The following is a 16,745-nucleotide window of genomic DNA, read 5'->3' on the forward strand; positions in this document are numbered from 1 at the left end:
CTTCCTTTAAGAGTGTTCCTGATACCTTCTGGTTTTTAAATGATATACTCCTGTGCCCTGGTGTTAGGAACATAACTTAAACATCATTCCCTGTAACTTAGAAAACAATGTGTGTGACTTGAAATAATTCAGTGCATGTGAGACAGAAATTTGCCACCAGGTAGCTCTGGTAAGACCTAGAAGCAAGCCACTGGCAGGCCACCTGGCAGCCCGGTTACCAACCTAGCCCAGGACAGTCCTTGATATGCTTAAAAACAAAACAAAACCAAAATCCAAAAACCTAACACCAAGGTGGTATTAAGATAGTGAACCAAACCTAAGTTGTGAGCTTTATTTTCAGAGCCCAATGAAATAATACAAAGGGTGGAACTTTGGGATTTTTCTCTAAAATCACACTGCTGTGCTCCATAGACATATTTCTAGCCTGTGTGTTTATATCTATCGGCAAGAACATGTAAGTATTCAGCTGCCTTGTTGTAGCACTCTCCCCAATACTGTCCGATCAGTATCTTCTCGTTCAATTACCCAGAAGCTCAGTTATCCAGCGGTGCCTCTACCTGAGTATTGTATTTTACTGTTGGTACTAAGTACGCTACGCTGTTTGGAATAAGCGAATCCAAATGACGTAGTCGTTAGTGAACCAATATTTTTATGTATCCCAGCTGGGTTCGTTCCATTTCCTCCACATTTTCTCTTATATTTCATCTATTTCACTAGTTGTATGGTCCTATTTTCTCATTCACGCTCTGACTCTGCCCTCCCTCAAACCCTTGAGATCCTTTACTTCAAATGAGAACAGGTATGTGTTGTTCTTCAAACGAATCCATTTTCTTTTTTCCTCAGAGTAGCTAGACTAACATTAAGATTGACATTAAACACCAACCAATCATACAAACGGGAACTTTCCCCTAAACCCCCAGACCTCGAGCTCCTCCTCGTACCTCTCTGGAGGAGCGATCCAGAGCGCTCCGCATCTGGTCCCTTCCCCCGGAAACGGAAACGGAAGAGAAAAGGAAAGCCCCGGAACCCACTATTGGTGGTGGTGGTGGGCGGGGGATCTGTTTTCCGGCTGAGCTAAGTCCTTTTGGCCCGAGTCAACGGGCTTGGGGCGCCGTCGCTCTTGGCGACTCGGCTCCCCATTGGTCTCTTAGGGCACCGCCCACGGGCGGGCGAGGGATTCCGTGTGCTGCGCGCAGTTCCATTACCCTGCTGGGGCTCCGAGGTTCGGCTTGTGCCAGTCGATATTTTCCTGGACGCCGGCCTCCCCAGGCCGTTCTGGGGTTTCCTGCGCCGGCTGGAGTCCTGGCTGGCCGCGCATGTGAGCCTAGCGGCCGTTCTTCCTTCCGCCGGCTCTGACTCAAGAGGTGAGTTCGGATGCACTCCTGATGCAGCCGCGGCTCCCTGCGCGCTTCTCCCGCCACCCGTGGCCTCGCCGCTCGCCCACCGTGGCGGGAAATGATGAGACCGCAGAGCGCAGGCTGTGGGGATACTGGGGAACAGCCCCTCTAGGGTGCCTCACCTGTGAGAGGCGCGGTCTGCGAAAGCCGAACCTGTCCTGTGGCGCGAGGTCTCCTGAACGGACCATACTTGCTTTCCGGCTAACACGGCCCTTTATTTGGAAAGAGAATTGTAAGGAACTGTAACGAAAATGGCAGTGTTCTGCCAAAGGAGAGAGAACCCTGAGGGATGTGGCCCAAGGGATCGCGGGATAGAATGACCGCTGAAGTCTGTTCTGTCGACCCGGCCAGGAGTCCCTAACGGTCTCCTTGGGACAATACTTGGTGTTAAAATTGTGTTTACTCCCAGAGGAAAACGTGTGACTGCCAACAATTGGTGCTGCCTTGTAGTTGACTGTGAAGAGAATTGACCCTTTAACCCTGTAGATAGTCACTATCCGTTATAGATGTTCACTGTGAATATCGTATTTCATTGGTTGATTGTGGGTGTGTGCATTCGTGTGGCTGTTGGTGCATATGTGCGGATAGTGTGTGTTAATTTTAGATGTCTTTCTGGATCGCTCTTAACTGAGACTGGGTCACACTGAAACCCGGTCTTTGTTGGTTAGCCAGCTTGCCTCAGGGATCCCCATTCTCCACCTTCCCAGTTCTGAGCGCTCCTCAACTTTCGAATGGCTACAGGGATCTCAGCTCCCATTCTGACGCTTGTAGGACAAGTGCTTTTGTCCACTGAGCTGTCCAGTCAGCTTCCCTTATTGATATGTTATTGTGTGTTTGTTAGGTAGTGTTTTTCTGAGGAATTGTGGGAAAGGGGACATTCTCTTATGAGATCTTGGTAGAAATTTCAATTGGGGTGATTTTGTTTGTATTATGTAAGATATCGTTAAAATCGGGTATGCATTTGGATACAAACAAGGCTGAGCAGGCATATCCGGCCTTTTTGACATTTCAATACAATGTTTCTGTCACCTACAAAGTTCCTGGCTGAGAACATCACAATACAGTTACAAAACATTTTGCAAAAAGCACTCATAAGAGTGTTTAAGCAAGTTTACAACAAGCATTCCTGGCTATCCTTGACCACATAGGGCAGCTCACCTAGTGATGAAAATACTAGATCTGGGTATGTGACGTAGCTTTGATCCCACTACTCTTCAAACTGAGGCTGTCAAATCACGAGTTCAAAGCTGACTTGTATTATAAAGTAAAACCATCACAAAAAGTAAACTAAGGGACTTGGGGTGTAGTGCTGTGAAGTGCTTGGCATAGCACACTGGAAACCCTCAGCTTCATCCCCAGCACTGTGTACATAAGCTAGAGATGGCGACACAGGCCTGTAACCTAGCACGTGGGAGGTGGAAGCAGAATCAGAAGTTCAAGGTTATCTTTAGCTACATGGTTGGAGGCCAGTCTGGGACTCATGAGATAATTGTTTTACACAAAACAAAAACAAAGTAAAAGAAAATACAACTGGTATTAGAGAGATGGCTCAGTTGATAAAATGCTTGTCCTGCAAGCTTGAGGACCTGAGTTCAATCCCTAGAACCTAACATTAAAAAAAAAAAAAAAAAAAAAAAAATGATGGCAGAGAGCTTGCAAGTTCTAGGGAGACAGAGACAAGTAGTTCCTGGGGCTTGCTGATCAACCAGCCTAGTCTGTGAGTTCTAGGCTATTGAGAGACCTTGTCTCAAAAAATAAGACAAATGACTCTTAAGGAATAAGACACCAGAGGTTGTCCTCTGACCTCTGCACTTAAACCCACACACTAAACCACCATACGGATATGGCCTATGATAATATTTAGTTGCCTAGAATATTTTTATAAGAGTCCTTGAAAACTTTTAAGAATTATGTAGCTTTTGCTAATGAAACTTAGGTAGCATTCTTCTCTGTAGTCTGTAGTCTGACCCTCCCCCACACTTTCTCTCCTCTCATTGCCTTGAAGTTCAGAGTCAAATATCTTGTTTTGTGTTGACATGTTATGAGTAGTTTTCAGAGAGGGTAAGATTTTTATCCAGTGGCAGGAAGTGCTTTACAAGGTAAATGAAAAGGGAATAAGCTATATAATCATCTGACCAGGAATTTTAGAATCAGCCAAAACTGGGTCTCTAAATTGTGTGAGTTTTGGTGAATCATTCAATATTTAACCAACAAGTTTACTTATTTATAAAGTAGAATAATTGCACACATATACAAAAATGTACTTATTCATACTTAGTTTCTGGGGTACCTGAAGGTACCTGATACAGTATCTCACATAATGTATCAAACAACAAAAGCCCTTTTTATTCAAGTGTAAATTGTTAGTTTCTTCATACAGGTATCATATAGATGCATTACATATTTTGTCTAATATACTCAGATTATTTATAAAATGACCCAAGAAGGGCATGGTTTGCTAAATATGGTTCTGACTGTATGGATGAAATAGTTATTATTTTTCCCTTAGAGTTCTCAAGGTTACATTAGAATACTTGTAAAGAGCTAGGTTTCCTGGCACTTATAATTCCAGCACTTGAGAGGCAGAAGCAGGAGAATTTTGAGCTCAGGGCTATCCTTGGCTACATAATAACACTACAGCAGAAAACAAAATTCCTAGTGAGTGCTTAGCTTTCTCGCCTTCCCTGCCTCTGATCAGTTTAGATGTTTCTCTCAGTCTCAGGCTCTTTAGCCTGTTGCTGTTCTGGTCCCTTCTTGCCACTGTAGCCGCTTTAGCTTCCTGAGAGTAATTGTCTCCAGTCCTGCTGTCAGTTAACTCTTCGCTGTGGCGGGGGTGGGGGGGATGGGGGGGTGCTTTCCTTCACCTGCTGGCTGATCTTAATGACTTGTAGTTACAGGTGACTGGATGGTCAAGCCGCAGAATGCCTAGCACCTTACAAGGTAAAGAAAAAGCCATTGAATTATGCTGGTTATTAACAAAGATCTAGCAATATTGATCTGTGTGATAAGTAAGTTGTAAGAGATAACCATTAGTTTTTTGGTTTGTTTTTTTGGGGGGGGGTTGTTTGTATTTGTTTGTTTTTGTTCTGTTTTTCCAGAAGGAACAGTAAAAATGGGATTTCTGAGAGCATGTCCTTGTTTGGTTTTCTGTTGCTGTGGTAAAGACTAAGACCAAACCAAGCTGGGGAGGAAAGGGCTTGGCTTCCATGTGCCAATCTCAAGCCATCATTGAGAGACACACAAATGGAATAATACGTAGTATGGTCCTACCTTTAAAAATATAAAGTAAATGTGTGTTCATTTCACAGATAAGTTCAATTAACTTAACCACTGGTGTGACCCCTTCATCTCATTGACTTACTGGTTTTGTTTAGGTTGGCCACAATGAGCACACTGCGGTTAAAGGAAGCCAAGGTGCCAAGCGTTCAGTTTGTGGGAGATGACGATGTTCTTAGTCACATTCTGGATAGAGAAGGAGGTATGCATGATTGTACGGTTGAAGAGATGCGCATGGAGCACATCGTTCTTAAAAACATTGTGATACACAATATTCACCCTAGTAAGACTGCTCTGAGCTTCAGTTTGCTTCTTTTAAAATTTAACTGCAAGTCAGTATAAAACCTTAACAAATATGAAATGCTTAGTAGTGGTGGAAAATAACTACCCATTAACTCTAAATTCAAGGGGCGTGTATTTAACTTAGTTACACACACTTTTCTCTTAATGTTTATAGGTTTTTTGCCTGCCTGTATGTCTGTAAACTACAGAGGCCAGAACTACACATTGGAATACCGTAGGGCTAAAATTATAGGCACTTGTGAGCCACCGGGTGGGCGCTAGGAACTGCACCCAGGTCCTCTACTAGAGCAGCACTGGTTTTTGTTGTTGTTGTTGTTGTTGTTGTTGTTTGTTTGTTTGTCCCCCAGCCCCGAGAGCGGGAGCAGGGCGCCCGGCGTTCGGGCCGTCTGTAGAGCGGCACTGTTAAGTGCTGAGCCATCTCTCCAGCCTATGACTTCGTACAGTTAAGGAAAGAGAAAGCACTGACTCCCCCAGCTTTATGTACTGACCATGTGTTTAGTGCAGTCTGTCTGCTGACATCCATGTAACATGGACATGGTGGTCAGAGAGCCACTCTCCTTCCACTGTGCTTCCACTAGGCTGGCATAGTGCACATTCACCCACCAAGCAGCCATCTGGGCAACTCTAATGTAATACTTGAAAGAATTCACGGCCCCTGTGTTCTAATGTTTTGTATATTTTTACAGGAACTAAATTAAAGAAGGAGAAAGTTCAGCTTTTGGTCAATCCCCAGAAAGTAATAAAGAAGGCAGAATGTGAGTTAGAGAAAAGTGACCTGGAAGTCTTAGAGGATCAGAACTACGTGGAAGTCTTGGGAAGAAATATTCAAGGTATCAAGTCGGGGTGAAACACACCCAGCTTTCAGCTAGTAGCATGAGCTGCTTTCAGAATGCACAAAAATAACTCGGTAGGCTAGAACGTCATAAAATACCGTTATGCATCCAATCTAAAGGCATTTCTTTCAAGTTGTTTGTTTTGGTGCATTTTTTTAAGGTCTGATTTTTTAATTACGTGTGTGCAAATGTGCAGGTGCCATTGGAGGCCACGAGAGGGTGTCAGCTGGGGTTATAGGTGGTTGTGAACTTCCCAAGGTGGTTCTGGGAACTGAACCATCTGTCCAGCCCCCAACAATTTTTTTTTAAATATAAAAAAGAGAGATAACCAGTCTTTGGTCTGTGACCCTCTCCAGCCCAGCCTCCTGAGTAGTTGTGATTATAGACATGTTCTATTGTGCCACAGCGGGCATATTACTGCTTTTAGAGGAGAAAAGATTTATTTTTTTCAGGTTCAACCCGTGTTTTCTTGGGGATTCTAGAGGATTCAGCCTGTGGTTGCTTGGTCCTGTGTTTTCATCATGGGGTTGGGGGATGTGCAGAGGAGATAGGAAGGCAGAGGACAGTGACATTTGAAAATCTTTACCACTGAGCATCAAAAGCGTTGCTCCCACTAGGCCCAGTAGTGCAGTTGGTCTTTTATTGTTAGGGTTTTTGGGTTGTTTTGGTTTGTTTTTTTTTTGATTTGATATTCAAAAGATTGCACATCCTTCCCGGCACAATTTCCCCCTGTTATTATGCATGTTTAGAGGTAGAAAACATGGTGGTTTCTGCATTTTTTTTTTTTTTTTTTTTTTTTTTATGTATTATTTAGCTCAGTACAATGTTTTGCCTTGCATGCAAGGCCCTGGGCCTGCACACCAGCTCCGAAAAAAAACAAAACAAAACAAAACAAAAGGGAAAAAAAAGTTAAAAAAAAAAACAACCTGATCTGAGAGTGGTTTTAATTACCTTTCTTTTGTTATCTATCTTTATTTTTGGTGTTCCTAAGGGTTTCTCTGTGTAGCTCTGGTTAGCTTGGAACTCACTTTGTGAGCCACCATGTGTTTGCTGGGATTAAAGGAATTGAATTGGCAGAACCTCTGGAATTTTTTTGGAAGACCCAATCAGTGCTCTTAACCACTGAGACATCTCCCCAACCCGGTTGTTAGAAAACATTCATTCTTTTTTTTTTTCTTTTTTTTTTTTTTTTTTTTTTTTTTTTTTGCACACCAGAAAAAGGGCACGAGATCTTATTACAGATGGTTATGAGCCACCATGTGTTTGCTGGGAATTGAATTCAGAACCTCTGGAAGAGCAATCAGTGCTCTTAACCACTGAGACATCTCTCCAAAACCCTAGAAAACATTCTTTTTTTTTTTTTTTTTTTTTTCGGAGCTGCGCTTGCTAGGCAAGCGCCTACTGCTGAGCTAAATCCCCAACCCTCCTAGAAAACATTCTTAACTGTAGAACTTTTCCTCCAGTTCTCTTTTGTCATAAAAGAAAACACACTAGTGTTTTGAGTTTGGATTTTTTGGTTTAAAAAAACAAACAAACAACAGTTTAAAAGTTATATTTAACTTGTTTGTTTTGTGTGTTCAAATGGGGAAGTCAGAGAACAACTTGGGGGAGATGATTCTCTCTTTCAACATGTTTTTTCCAATGATCAGAGTCAGGTTGTCAGACTTTGTGGTGGCAGGTGCCTTTGCCCACTGAACCATCATGCTGGCCTAAGTTTTAAAACATAGAGGGACTTTTAACAAAGGATCTTTTCTTTTCCTGCATTGCCATTTTGAGTCTTGGTCTCATGTAGCCTAGGCTGGTTTTGAACTACTGATCATCTATCTCCTCTTCCTAAGTGCTAGAATTGCAGGCATACACCACCACATCTGCTTCTAACACAGAATTTTTAGGAAGAGTAACGAAAAAAAAGTGTGTTCACTAAGAACATGTGCTGTGGTATGTCCTCAGGGTTTATGCTTTAGAAGTGTGGTAGCCAGGATGGTAATGTTGGGGACTAACAAGATCTAATAGGAGTTAAGTCACCTGAGGCATGCACCTTAAGACTTAGACACAGCATTATAGTGGCTCTTAATAGATTGAACAGTGCTATACTTACCGTTAGAATGAATTAAGATAGTTCTTGCAAAAGCAGGTTATAATAAAGTGTGTCCCCTAGGTGGCTTTCAAGCTTCTTGATTTTTTTTTCCTATGGCACAACCAAGGAAGCTTTTATCAGGAGCTCATGGTGGCTTCATGTCCAGGGAAAAAGAGCACCTTCTACTTATAAAGTTTCTCACTTCAGAGGTTTTTTTCTTTTCTCCTATTTATGGATGTGCAGGTGTGTCCGTGGCCTACAGAGGGCATTGGGCTGAGGGCTACCAGATGCAGGTGTTGGGAGTACAACTCAGATTATCTAGACAAGGAGGAAGCATTTTTAACCACTGACCCATTTCTCCAAGTCAGATTTTGTCTTGCTTGGGTAACAGAGCTAGTGAAGATAGCCTTTCTGTCCACTGTCGCTCCTTTTAAAGCTCATAGTTTTACCTCAGTGATTTAGTTCCCATATTAATCTCTCCAGTCTAGAGAAAAATCTATAAATCTTTAATGTGTTAACATTTAAATAAACAAGATCAGTGAATTTTCCTCATGTATGTGAAGATATTGTGTATATAATTATCTGATGGTAAGCTTTAATGAAAGGGAGTAAGGTATACATTTTAGATTGTAGCTATTTAAAGCGTTATTTTTTTTTTCTTAACCTTTTCTTCAGTTCATGTTACATCTTCTTTTTCAGAATCCTTGGGAAATGGCTCTGCTGTAGATGGTAGGAATAAAGTTTATTCTTTTCAACACAGAAAACACCCTGAAGAGATGACTAAGTTGGGTATGTTACTGTCTGCCTTATGTAGTCATTGTAGACTAACACCAGTCTCCTGATCATCATCTTACTATATTCTTAAAAGAATGATGAAATCAGTGGTTCTTAGATTTCCATAAAAAATAATGCCATTCACTGGTATGATGTCATACACCTAGAATTCTGACACTCTAGACATAGAGACAGGAGTATCACAAGTTCAAAGACATCCTGAGCTGCTGTCACTTAAAAAGAAAGTCCAAGTACTATATGCCAGGGTCAATGCATTGTGTAATATATGTCTGTTTGCCTGTCTATGTAGAGGAGCCTACGGTGTATATTAAAATTACAGATGCATTGCAGAGCCACATTTAGATTTCAAAGCTTATACCATTCTATTTCTATCCAGCATCCATCGTATTACTTAGAAGCTACAGTGGTTGCTCAAAGTAGAAAGGCATTCTCTGGCGTTGAATCGTGGAAGGCAGTGATGCCAGTCCTTGAAAATCGATAGAAATCACTTTACTTCCCACTCACTGTCTCCTTAGCACTTAATATTGGATAGAAAGCTGGAAGTGGTGGCATGTACCTGTAATTCCAGCTACTCAGGAAGCTGAGGCAGGAAGACAGTAGTCTTGAAGGCTCACCTGAGCAGAACAGTGGGGGCCTACCTTAAAACATCCATTTTTATGTCCATATGGAACCAAAAGGACTCCAGCGACTTAATTGGTAGACAGGTTTTCTTCCCCCACCTCCATCCAGCAAATCAGAGCCTTATAATCTAAATGTTAGGTCTTCTGGAGAGGACCATGGACTGAGCCACAGGCACACCTAGAACACTGCAAAGGATGAGGGCTGTGAAGAAGGTGGGGCAATCACAGAGCTGCAGGCATCTGAGAAGACTGTGTCAGTGGGGTCCAAGCAGCAGAATGATTTTGAGGAAAACATTGTTTTTGAGTTTTTCTACTATCATAATGACTATACATGACAGTGGGCCTCATTATGCCATTGCATACATGTATGTCGTGTTTCACCACATTACCCTTTTTGTCCCTTCTCAACTCTGATGATTTCCCCCCCTTTTCCCAATTAGTTTCCCTAATACTTTAATCCTCCCTCCCTCCCTCCTCCCCTCCCTCCCTCCCACTAAGGAGTAAGTATAATTAAGGTTATTTACATGGGTAAGGGATTATTTAGAAGACTGAGCAGCTTACCAGTGGCTACAGCGCTGAACAAAGTCTCTTCCTTCCCCAGTGGTTACCTGCAGATTCTTGGGGACATATTGGGCCTTGTGAGCTCTCCACATTAACAACTCTTAACACCTATACACCCTCAGGAAGCATCAGGACTGTGCGAGCCCCTGACTCCTACATGACATGTATTGATGGGCTCAGCTCTGTGCTGGGTATGTGTGGTCATCCCAGCTCCTGATGCTTGTGCAGCATCCTGTCGGTGTGATGGTAGCTGCTCTCCACCCTTCCCTCCAGCTCTCGCTTTCTTTCCGAGATGGTGCCTGACCTTGGAGGGGGAGACACTTCGATGGCTGAGCATTGAATATACACTTATACACTGAATAGACACTTATACATTGAATAGACCTTACACATTGAATAGACACTTATACATTGAATATACACTTATACACTGAATAGACACTTATACATTGAATAGACACTTATACATTGAATATACACTTATACATTGAATATACACTTATACACTGAATATACACTTATACACTGAATATACACTTATACATTGAATATACACTTATACATTGAATATACACTTATACATTGAATATACACTTATACATTGAATATACACTTATACATTGAATATACACTTATACATTGAATATACACTTATTCCTAGTACTTAGCCCTTACAAATCCCTGTAAGAACCACAGTCTACTACAAAAAGAAGCCTCTCTGACCAAACGCAAAGGAAGTCTTAAAAAGCAAGACCATAAAAAGCAAATAAACTATAACAATAACAACAGCTACCACCACCACCACCGGGAGTGACATATAGAGCAGGAGATTAAGAAAGAGAAGTGCCATGGAGTATCTCAGCTAAATTTCAATCAGAAGATAAAGATGGTGACAGATAGAGCATAGAAGCCAGTAAGATGGCTGCAACTTAAATACAGCTATACTTTCTCCATTTAAAGAATAAAAGAAGTAGGCTGGTGAAATGGTTCAGCAGCTAAAAGTATGGACTGCCTTTGCAGAGGACCCAGGGCTGGTCCCTAGCACCCTGATCAGGCAGCTCACAAACACCCGTGACTCCAACTGTGGGGTGTCTGGTGCCCCAGCCACAGCACATACATAATTACATAGTTAGAAATAACGAAGACAGATCATAAAAAGAATAAAAGAAGTGAGATAATTTGATTAATATGTACCACTGTATGAGTCATACATATATGGATGTAAATCTGTTCCTCTGTTCCCTCATACAGGCTCTGTGTGCTTGTCATAGTGTGAGAGTGCAAGTGTCATTAAAACAAAGATTAGACATTTTATTTAAATTATCACCTAAAAGCCAAACATTTCATCTGGTGCTTAACCAAAGAAGCAGCCGTTTGTTCAACACCATATTATGTTTTATGCATCATTCATATGTACAGTTTTAAACACAGGAACCCACACTTCATAGAAAGTTTAAGAATTTTAAAACGTAGGGGTTGGGGATTTAGCTCAGTGGTAGAGCGCTTGCCTAGTAAGCACAAGGCCCGGGGTTCGGTCCCCAGCTCCAAAAAAAAGAAAAGAAAAAAAAAAAAGAATTTTAAAACATAACTTTAACTACATACAGTTTTTGCTTGGTGTTTAGATCCCAGCTTGTTACCCTCGCATCACCTAAGGAGGTTGTGACTGTAATATATGTGATATGAAAAGGAAGGCAGGCAGATCTCTGAGTTCGAGGCCAGCCTAGTCTGCAGAGTGAGTTCCAAGACAGCTGGGGCTACTCAGAGAAACCCTGTCTCAAACAAAGAAAGAAAAGAAATCAGAGAGAAGACAATAAACATGTCAAAGGGGAAGAGGAGGAGAAGGTTGTGTCTGCTGGCAGGGATTCCAGTAAGCATTCCTGTTGTGCTGTTTGAGAAATTTGTGTATAGTTGGGAGATTTAGATGCTAGGAAGGAGTTAGATGGCTCAGCAGGTAACAGCACTTGCCATAAAACATGACAAACTGAATTTCATCTTCAAGACCCTCATTTTGGAAAGAGAAAAACTTCTCTAACTTCACATACACACTGTGGCATATAAAGACAATGGCTTTAGTACTCTTAATATGGACAGCTTAATACATCTTTCTGATAAAGTAATACAGGGTTTTGTTTTAAGGAATTCATATAAGTGAAAGCTACTTCCCATTGTCTGTGAGCAACAAAGGTACTTTTTCTTTTTTCCTGATTACAGCTTTAGAACTAGCAAAAACATCAGGAAAAATTGATCCACTCGCCTCAAACGATCCTAAAATCACGAAAAACATTGCTCGAAAAAGCAAAGGTAAGACCATCAGGTGATCTGTGTGCTGCCTTTTGTTGTTTTAAATCTAAGTGAATTTTCATATGTTTTCTTCTTTTCTATTAAAATCCCACATACGTACATACATATATATGTGTGTGTATATATAAATATACACGTGTATATATATATATACACGTATATATGCACATATATACATATATGTGTGTGTGTGTATATACACATATATATATATATATATATATCTCAAAAAAAAAGTCATCTATGCCATCCTGTATTATGAGAATTGATGAGGACACCTAAAACAGTCATCAAGTCCTGCAATCGTTTGTCTGAGTTAGCCAATTTCTCATGCAGGGTTTGGAAGTTGAATGGCTTGATGCAAATTTCAGAGCATCTATTTTTGAATTATCCATTCCAAATAAGAGAAAGAGTGTACTTTCTGATCCAAATGAAAAAGGCTTGGGTTTTTGTTTCCCTGTTAAAATGCTACAGAAATGCAAGAATTCTGCAAAATGCTGTCACTAGGAGTAGCCATAAAATTCTTAGTGATCATTTAGCCTGTAGTTAAATGGGAATTAGTACAATATGGTGGCATATGTGTAAAAAGTGCAGCTTTGCTGTCAACAAAAACTATGTCATGACCTAAGATGAAAAACCTGTAGTAAATGTGACCATTGTTCCATTTAGGGCATTCTTCAGAGAAAGCTCCGCTGGAGGTAAGTAATTGATAAAACAAGCAAGTCTTCATTTCAGTGTTAGGGTTTATGGGCATTTGCTGGTTATATACCTGTAATCTGAGGTTCAGAAGGGTCAGATGACTTACAGAGTACCTCACTCGGAATAAAACTGGAAGATGAACCCAGGTTTCCCCTTATATAACGGTGGCTATTCTTTCTGCTCTTACACAACTATCCTGGGTATTTTTAACTTAGAAGACCTGGCCTAGGAATTTGATGAGTTCGGTATTGTATTTATAATGTTCTCTTCTTGGAGTATTTTGTTCATTAAACCTATTTTATAATGTTATATTTTTTATATTTGAAGTCTGTATTGGCTTAATTAGGTTCTTTCCAGGGTAGCTGAAAGTAATCTACAGTTTCAGTCTCCTCTTTGGCTCAGTGATTTTGATTCGTCACTATGTCTTGTCAGGTGATGCTGAGGCATGGGTAAGTCTCAGTAGTGCTAGAAGAATCCACCATTTGAAATGTCAGTGGAGTATGTATCTACTGGTAATGACTAAAGAATTAGGCATACCTGGGCTTAGGTAAAGGGACCCTTTCTGTAAGGAGTGAATAGAGATGTCCAATACCAGGGTTGTGGCCTGGAAGCCCTATTTAAGCAAATGATTAGACATATCAGCCATTGACATGTCTCCTCAATGTGTTGTATTAGATCATTATAAAAGAAAAAACTGGGGCAGTGCGATGGTGCAGTAGAAATTATTAATTATTAATGAGTCCTGGCCCAGGCCTTCTACCCCGCCTTTGGTTATTGAGTTTCCAGATGAAAAGCACACCCACAGCCTTTCTTTATATTTACAGTATGCTTTAAGCAGCACAAGAGCTGGACAGCTACCTAGCCTCCATGCTGTTAGAGTCTACTTTCCTATCGATAACCCCGAGTTATTACTTACCATTCACTATGGTCCATCTCTTAAACTCCAATTGGGCAGCCCTAAGACCATGGTATCGACCCTTATCCTATGATGGCCTTTCCTTCTTCGTGCACATTTTTCTGCTTCTCCTCCGACCCCAAGCCTGGGAAACCCCAACCCCACCTATGTTTCTTTTGCCTAGCTATTGGCTGTTGGCATCTTTATTTACCAATCAGAAATAATTTGGGGCAGGGTCACAGGGGTTGTGTGCAGACTCCAGGTCTTGGGGGGGTCCGAATTTAGTATTACTGACCAAGCCCACTCAGTCATTCAAGAGTGTCGAGGGAGGGAGTGAGGATTAAAGAAAAAAAAGACAATTAGACAACTTTATAGTATGACTTCAGGAAATGCTAAAGTGGGTTTAATTTCTCCAAGTCTGCTTTTCTGGGTACAAGCAAAGAATAGGGTCGGTTCTAAAGCATAAACACATTAGTCAAAGAACGAACAAGGCATAAACAAAAGTCCCATGGTCACTGTGTCTAGGGACCTATCAAGATGATCTAGATACAAAAAGCGCATTCCTCAGCTGTACTGTCTTGAGCTTACTTCCTTGCCCTAGCCAATGGGACAATATCCTTGCCAATTTCTTTTTTTTTTTTTTTAATGTTTTTAAAGATTTACTTCTTATATATAAATATAATAGCTGTCTTCATGCACACCAGAAGAGGGCATCGGATCCCATTACAGATGGTTGTGAGCCACCATGTGGTTGCTGGGATTTGAACTCAGAACCTCTGGAAGAGCAGTCAGTGCTCTTAACCACTGAGCCATCTTGCCAATTTCTTAGAAGCAGCACCAAAAGCTCTCCACACATTGCAATAGAAAGTAAAAGATAAAGCCTCAACAAGATGGCTCAGTAGGTAAAGGCACCTTGTGCAAAGCTGATTGATGACTTGAGTTCTGTGGTGGGAGAGCATGGGAAAGGAGTGGTAGAGGAACTTTTCAGGGCAGATGAGATTTCGGTGGAAGAGGGGGCTATGGGGGAAGAGGTTATGGAGGTCCATGTGGAGAAGGTAGTGGTTGATATCGACGATTACAAACTGCAGACATTAGAGAGCACTACTTCTTACTAGGTACAATAGATAGTGCTCTGAGGAGCGTACTCGAACATCACCCTGAGATAGATCATGTGAGTGTGAGAATGGCTGTTTTATATTACATGGGGATCTTGCATATTCCTGTGGTGTGTTCATGTTCTCGTGTTCTCTCTCTCTCTCTCTCTCTCTCTCTCTCTCTCTCTCTCTCTCTCTCTCTCTTTCTCTGATATAATTGCTCTGATCACATTTTTATTAGGTTTCTGTTAAGGGGTTAGAGGTAGGCAGGGGTTAGCAACCCGTTTGTCTTATGGGAATCTTTTGTCTTCATGAAAGGATGCTTTGCTTATCTCAGTAAACTAGAAAAGTTGACTTGCAGATACGTCCTGTAACTAACTCTGTAGACCAAAACCTCACCTGGCCTTGAACTCTGAGATTCATCTGCCTCTGCCTCCTGAGTGCTGGGATTAGAGGTGCACCATCATACCTGGCTCTCAGTTCTCAGTCTTACAATAACTTTATTAGAATGTATCTGCACTTAAGACAACGAAACAGTTGAAATCACTTAACTGCTTTTACTGAAGATGCAAATTCGATTCCCAGCACCCAAGAGGTAGATCAAAATTACCTTGTAACTCCAGTTCCATGTTATCTGTTGGATGCCTTTTTCTGACTTCTTCAGACTCCTGCACACATGCAGGAGTGTATATGTATATGCATACACCCAGGCAAACATACAGATAAAATGAATGGTTTAAAAAGATGTGGAGGAGGAGGAGTGCCTGGTATTATTAGAATCTTAAGGTGTCCTGGGTTGGGTGCCATTCACACATTATTATGGAAGTTGGAGTCTCCTTTTTGGTTCTTAATCTTGTTAATAAGAGAATTTAAGGGGCTAGAAAGTTGGCTTAGCAGTTAAGAAATTTAATGCTTTTTCTTTTCTTTTTTTTTTTAATAAAGATTTATTTATTTTATTTATTTGAGTAAGTGGTCAGTGCTCCTAACTGCTGAGCCATCTCTCCGGCCCTTAATGCTTTTTCAAAGTACCCAAGTTTGGTTTTCTGTACCCACATGATAGCTCACCATTTGTTCCAGGGCATCTGATACTCTTTTTAACCTATGTGTTTAACCAGGCACATACATGATATATATATATATATACATACATGTAACCCAAACATGTAATACACATAAAATAAATCTAAACAAAATTTAAATAAATGAAAGTATTTATGAATGTACTCAGAGGGGAGTGCAAGAGCAGTTTTATTAGCGTTTATAAGAAAAACAACAAGAGAGTTGAATATGATCCATATTCAAGAGGCCTGGGTGCTCTTCCAGAGGATCTGGTTTCAATTGCTAGCACCCACACATCAGCTCAACCATCTGTACCTTCATTTACAGACCAGCAGGCATCTACATCATACACAGGCATTTACCCAACAAAACACCCATACACACTAAAAAAAAAAAAAAAAAAAAAATCCTTTTCTAGAAAAAACAGCAAGGGCTGGTGAGATGGTTCAGTGGGTAAAGGCACTTGCTGCCAAGTCTGATGATCTGAGTTCAATCCCTGGGACCCACATGGCACAAGAGAATTGATCTTGCAAGGTGCTCTTTGATCCCCATATGTACAAATGTGTTTACACACACACACTCTCTCTAAATAAATAAATAAATAAATAAATGTGATAATTTTTTTTATTTATTATATATATATAAGTACACTGTTGTTGTCTTCAGACACACCAGAAGAGGATGTCAGATATCATTACAGATGGTTGTGAGCTACCATGTGGTTGCTGGGATTTGAACGCAGGACCTCTGGGAGAGCAGTTTGTGCTCTTAACCACTGAGCCATCTTTCCAGCCCCCAATAATTTTTTAAGGAAAGGAAAAGCCAGGCAACTTGA

At 41.0% G+C, this 16,745-nt stretch overlaps 1 protein-coding gene across 5 annotated transcripts in view; it reads left to right on the forward strand.

Moving 5' to 3' along the window:
- Positions 1–1,081: 1,081 nt before the first annotated feature.
- Positions 1,082–16,745, forward strand: part of Orc2 (origin recognition complex subunit 2) — a 35,913-nt gene continuing 20,249 nt past the window's right edge. The window contains exons 1-7 of one of the 5 annotated variants that reach the window (XM_032901172.1): positions 1,082–1,364; positions 4,289–4,337; positions 4,772–4,875; positions 5,663–5,806; positions 8,586–8,675; positions 12,074–12,163; positions 12,833–12,861. In XM_032901172.1, coding sequence (XP_032757063.1) covers positions 4,782–4,875; positions 5,663–5,806; positions 8,586–8,675; positions 12,074–12,163; positions 12,833–12,861 — 447 coding nt within the window. In that variant the 5' untranslated portion in view covers positions 1,082–1,364; positions 4,289–4,337; positions 4,772–4,781. Of the gene's footprint in view, positions 1,365–3,340; positions 3,575–4,243; positions 4,338–4,771; positions 4,876–5,662; positions 5,807–8,585; positions 8,676–12,073; positions 12,164–12,832; positions 12,862–16,745 lie in introns of those variants that run through there. The other 4 variants (XM_032901175.1, XM_032901174.1, XM_032901176.1 and 1 more) reach the window with 4 other exon arrangements.

This window comes from Rattus rattus, chromosome 4 (genome assembly GCF_011064425.1).
Source record: "Rattus rattus isolate New Zealand chromosome 4, Rrattus_CSIRO_v1, whole genome shotgun sequence".
Lineage (NCBI taxonomy): Eukaryota > Metazoa > Chordata > Mammalia > Rodentia > Muridae > Rattus > Rattus rattus.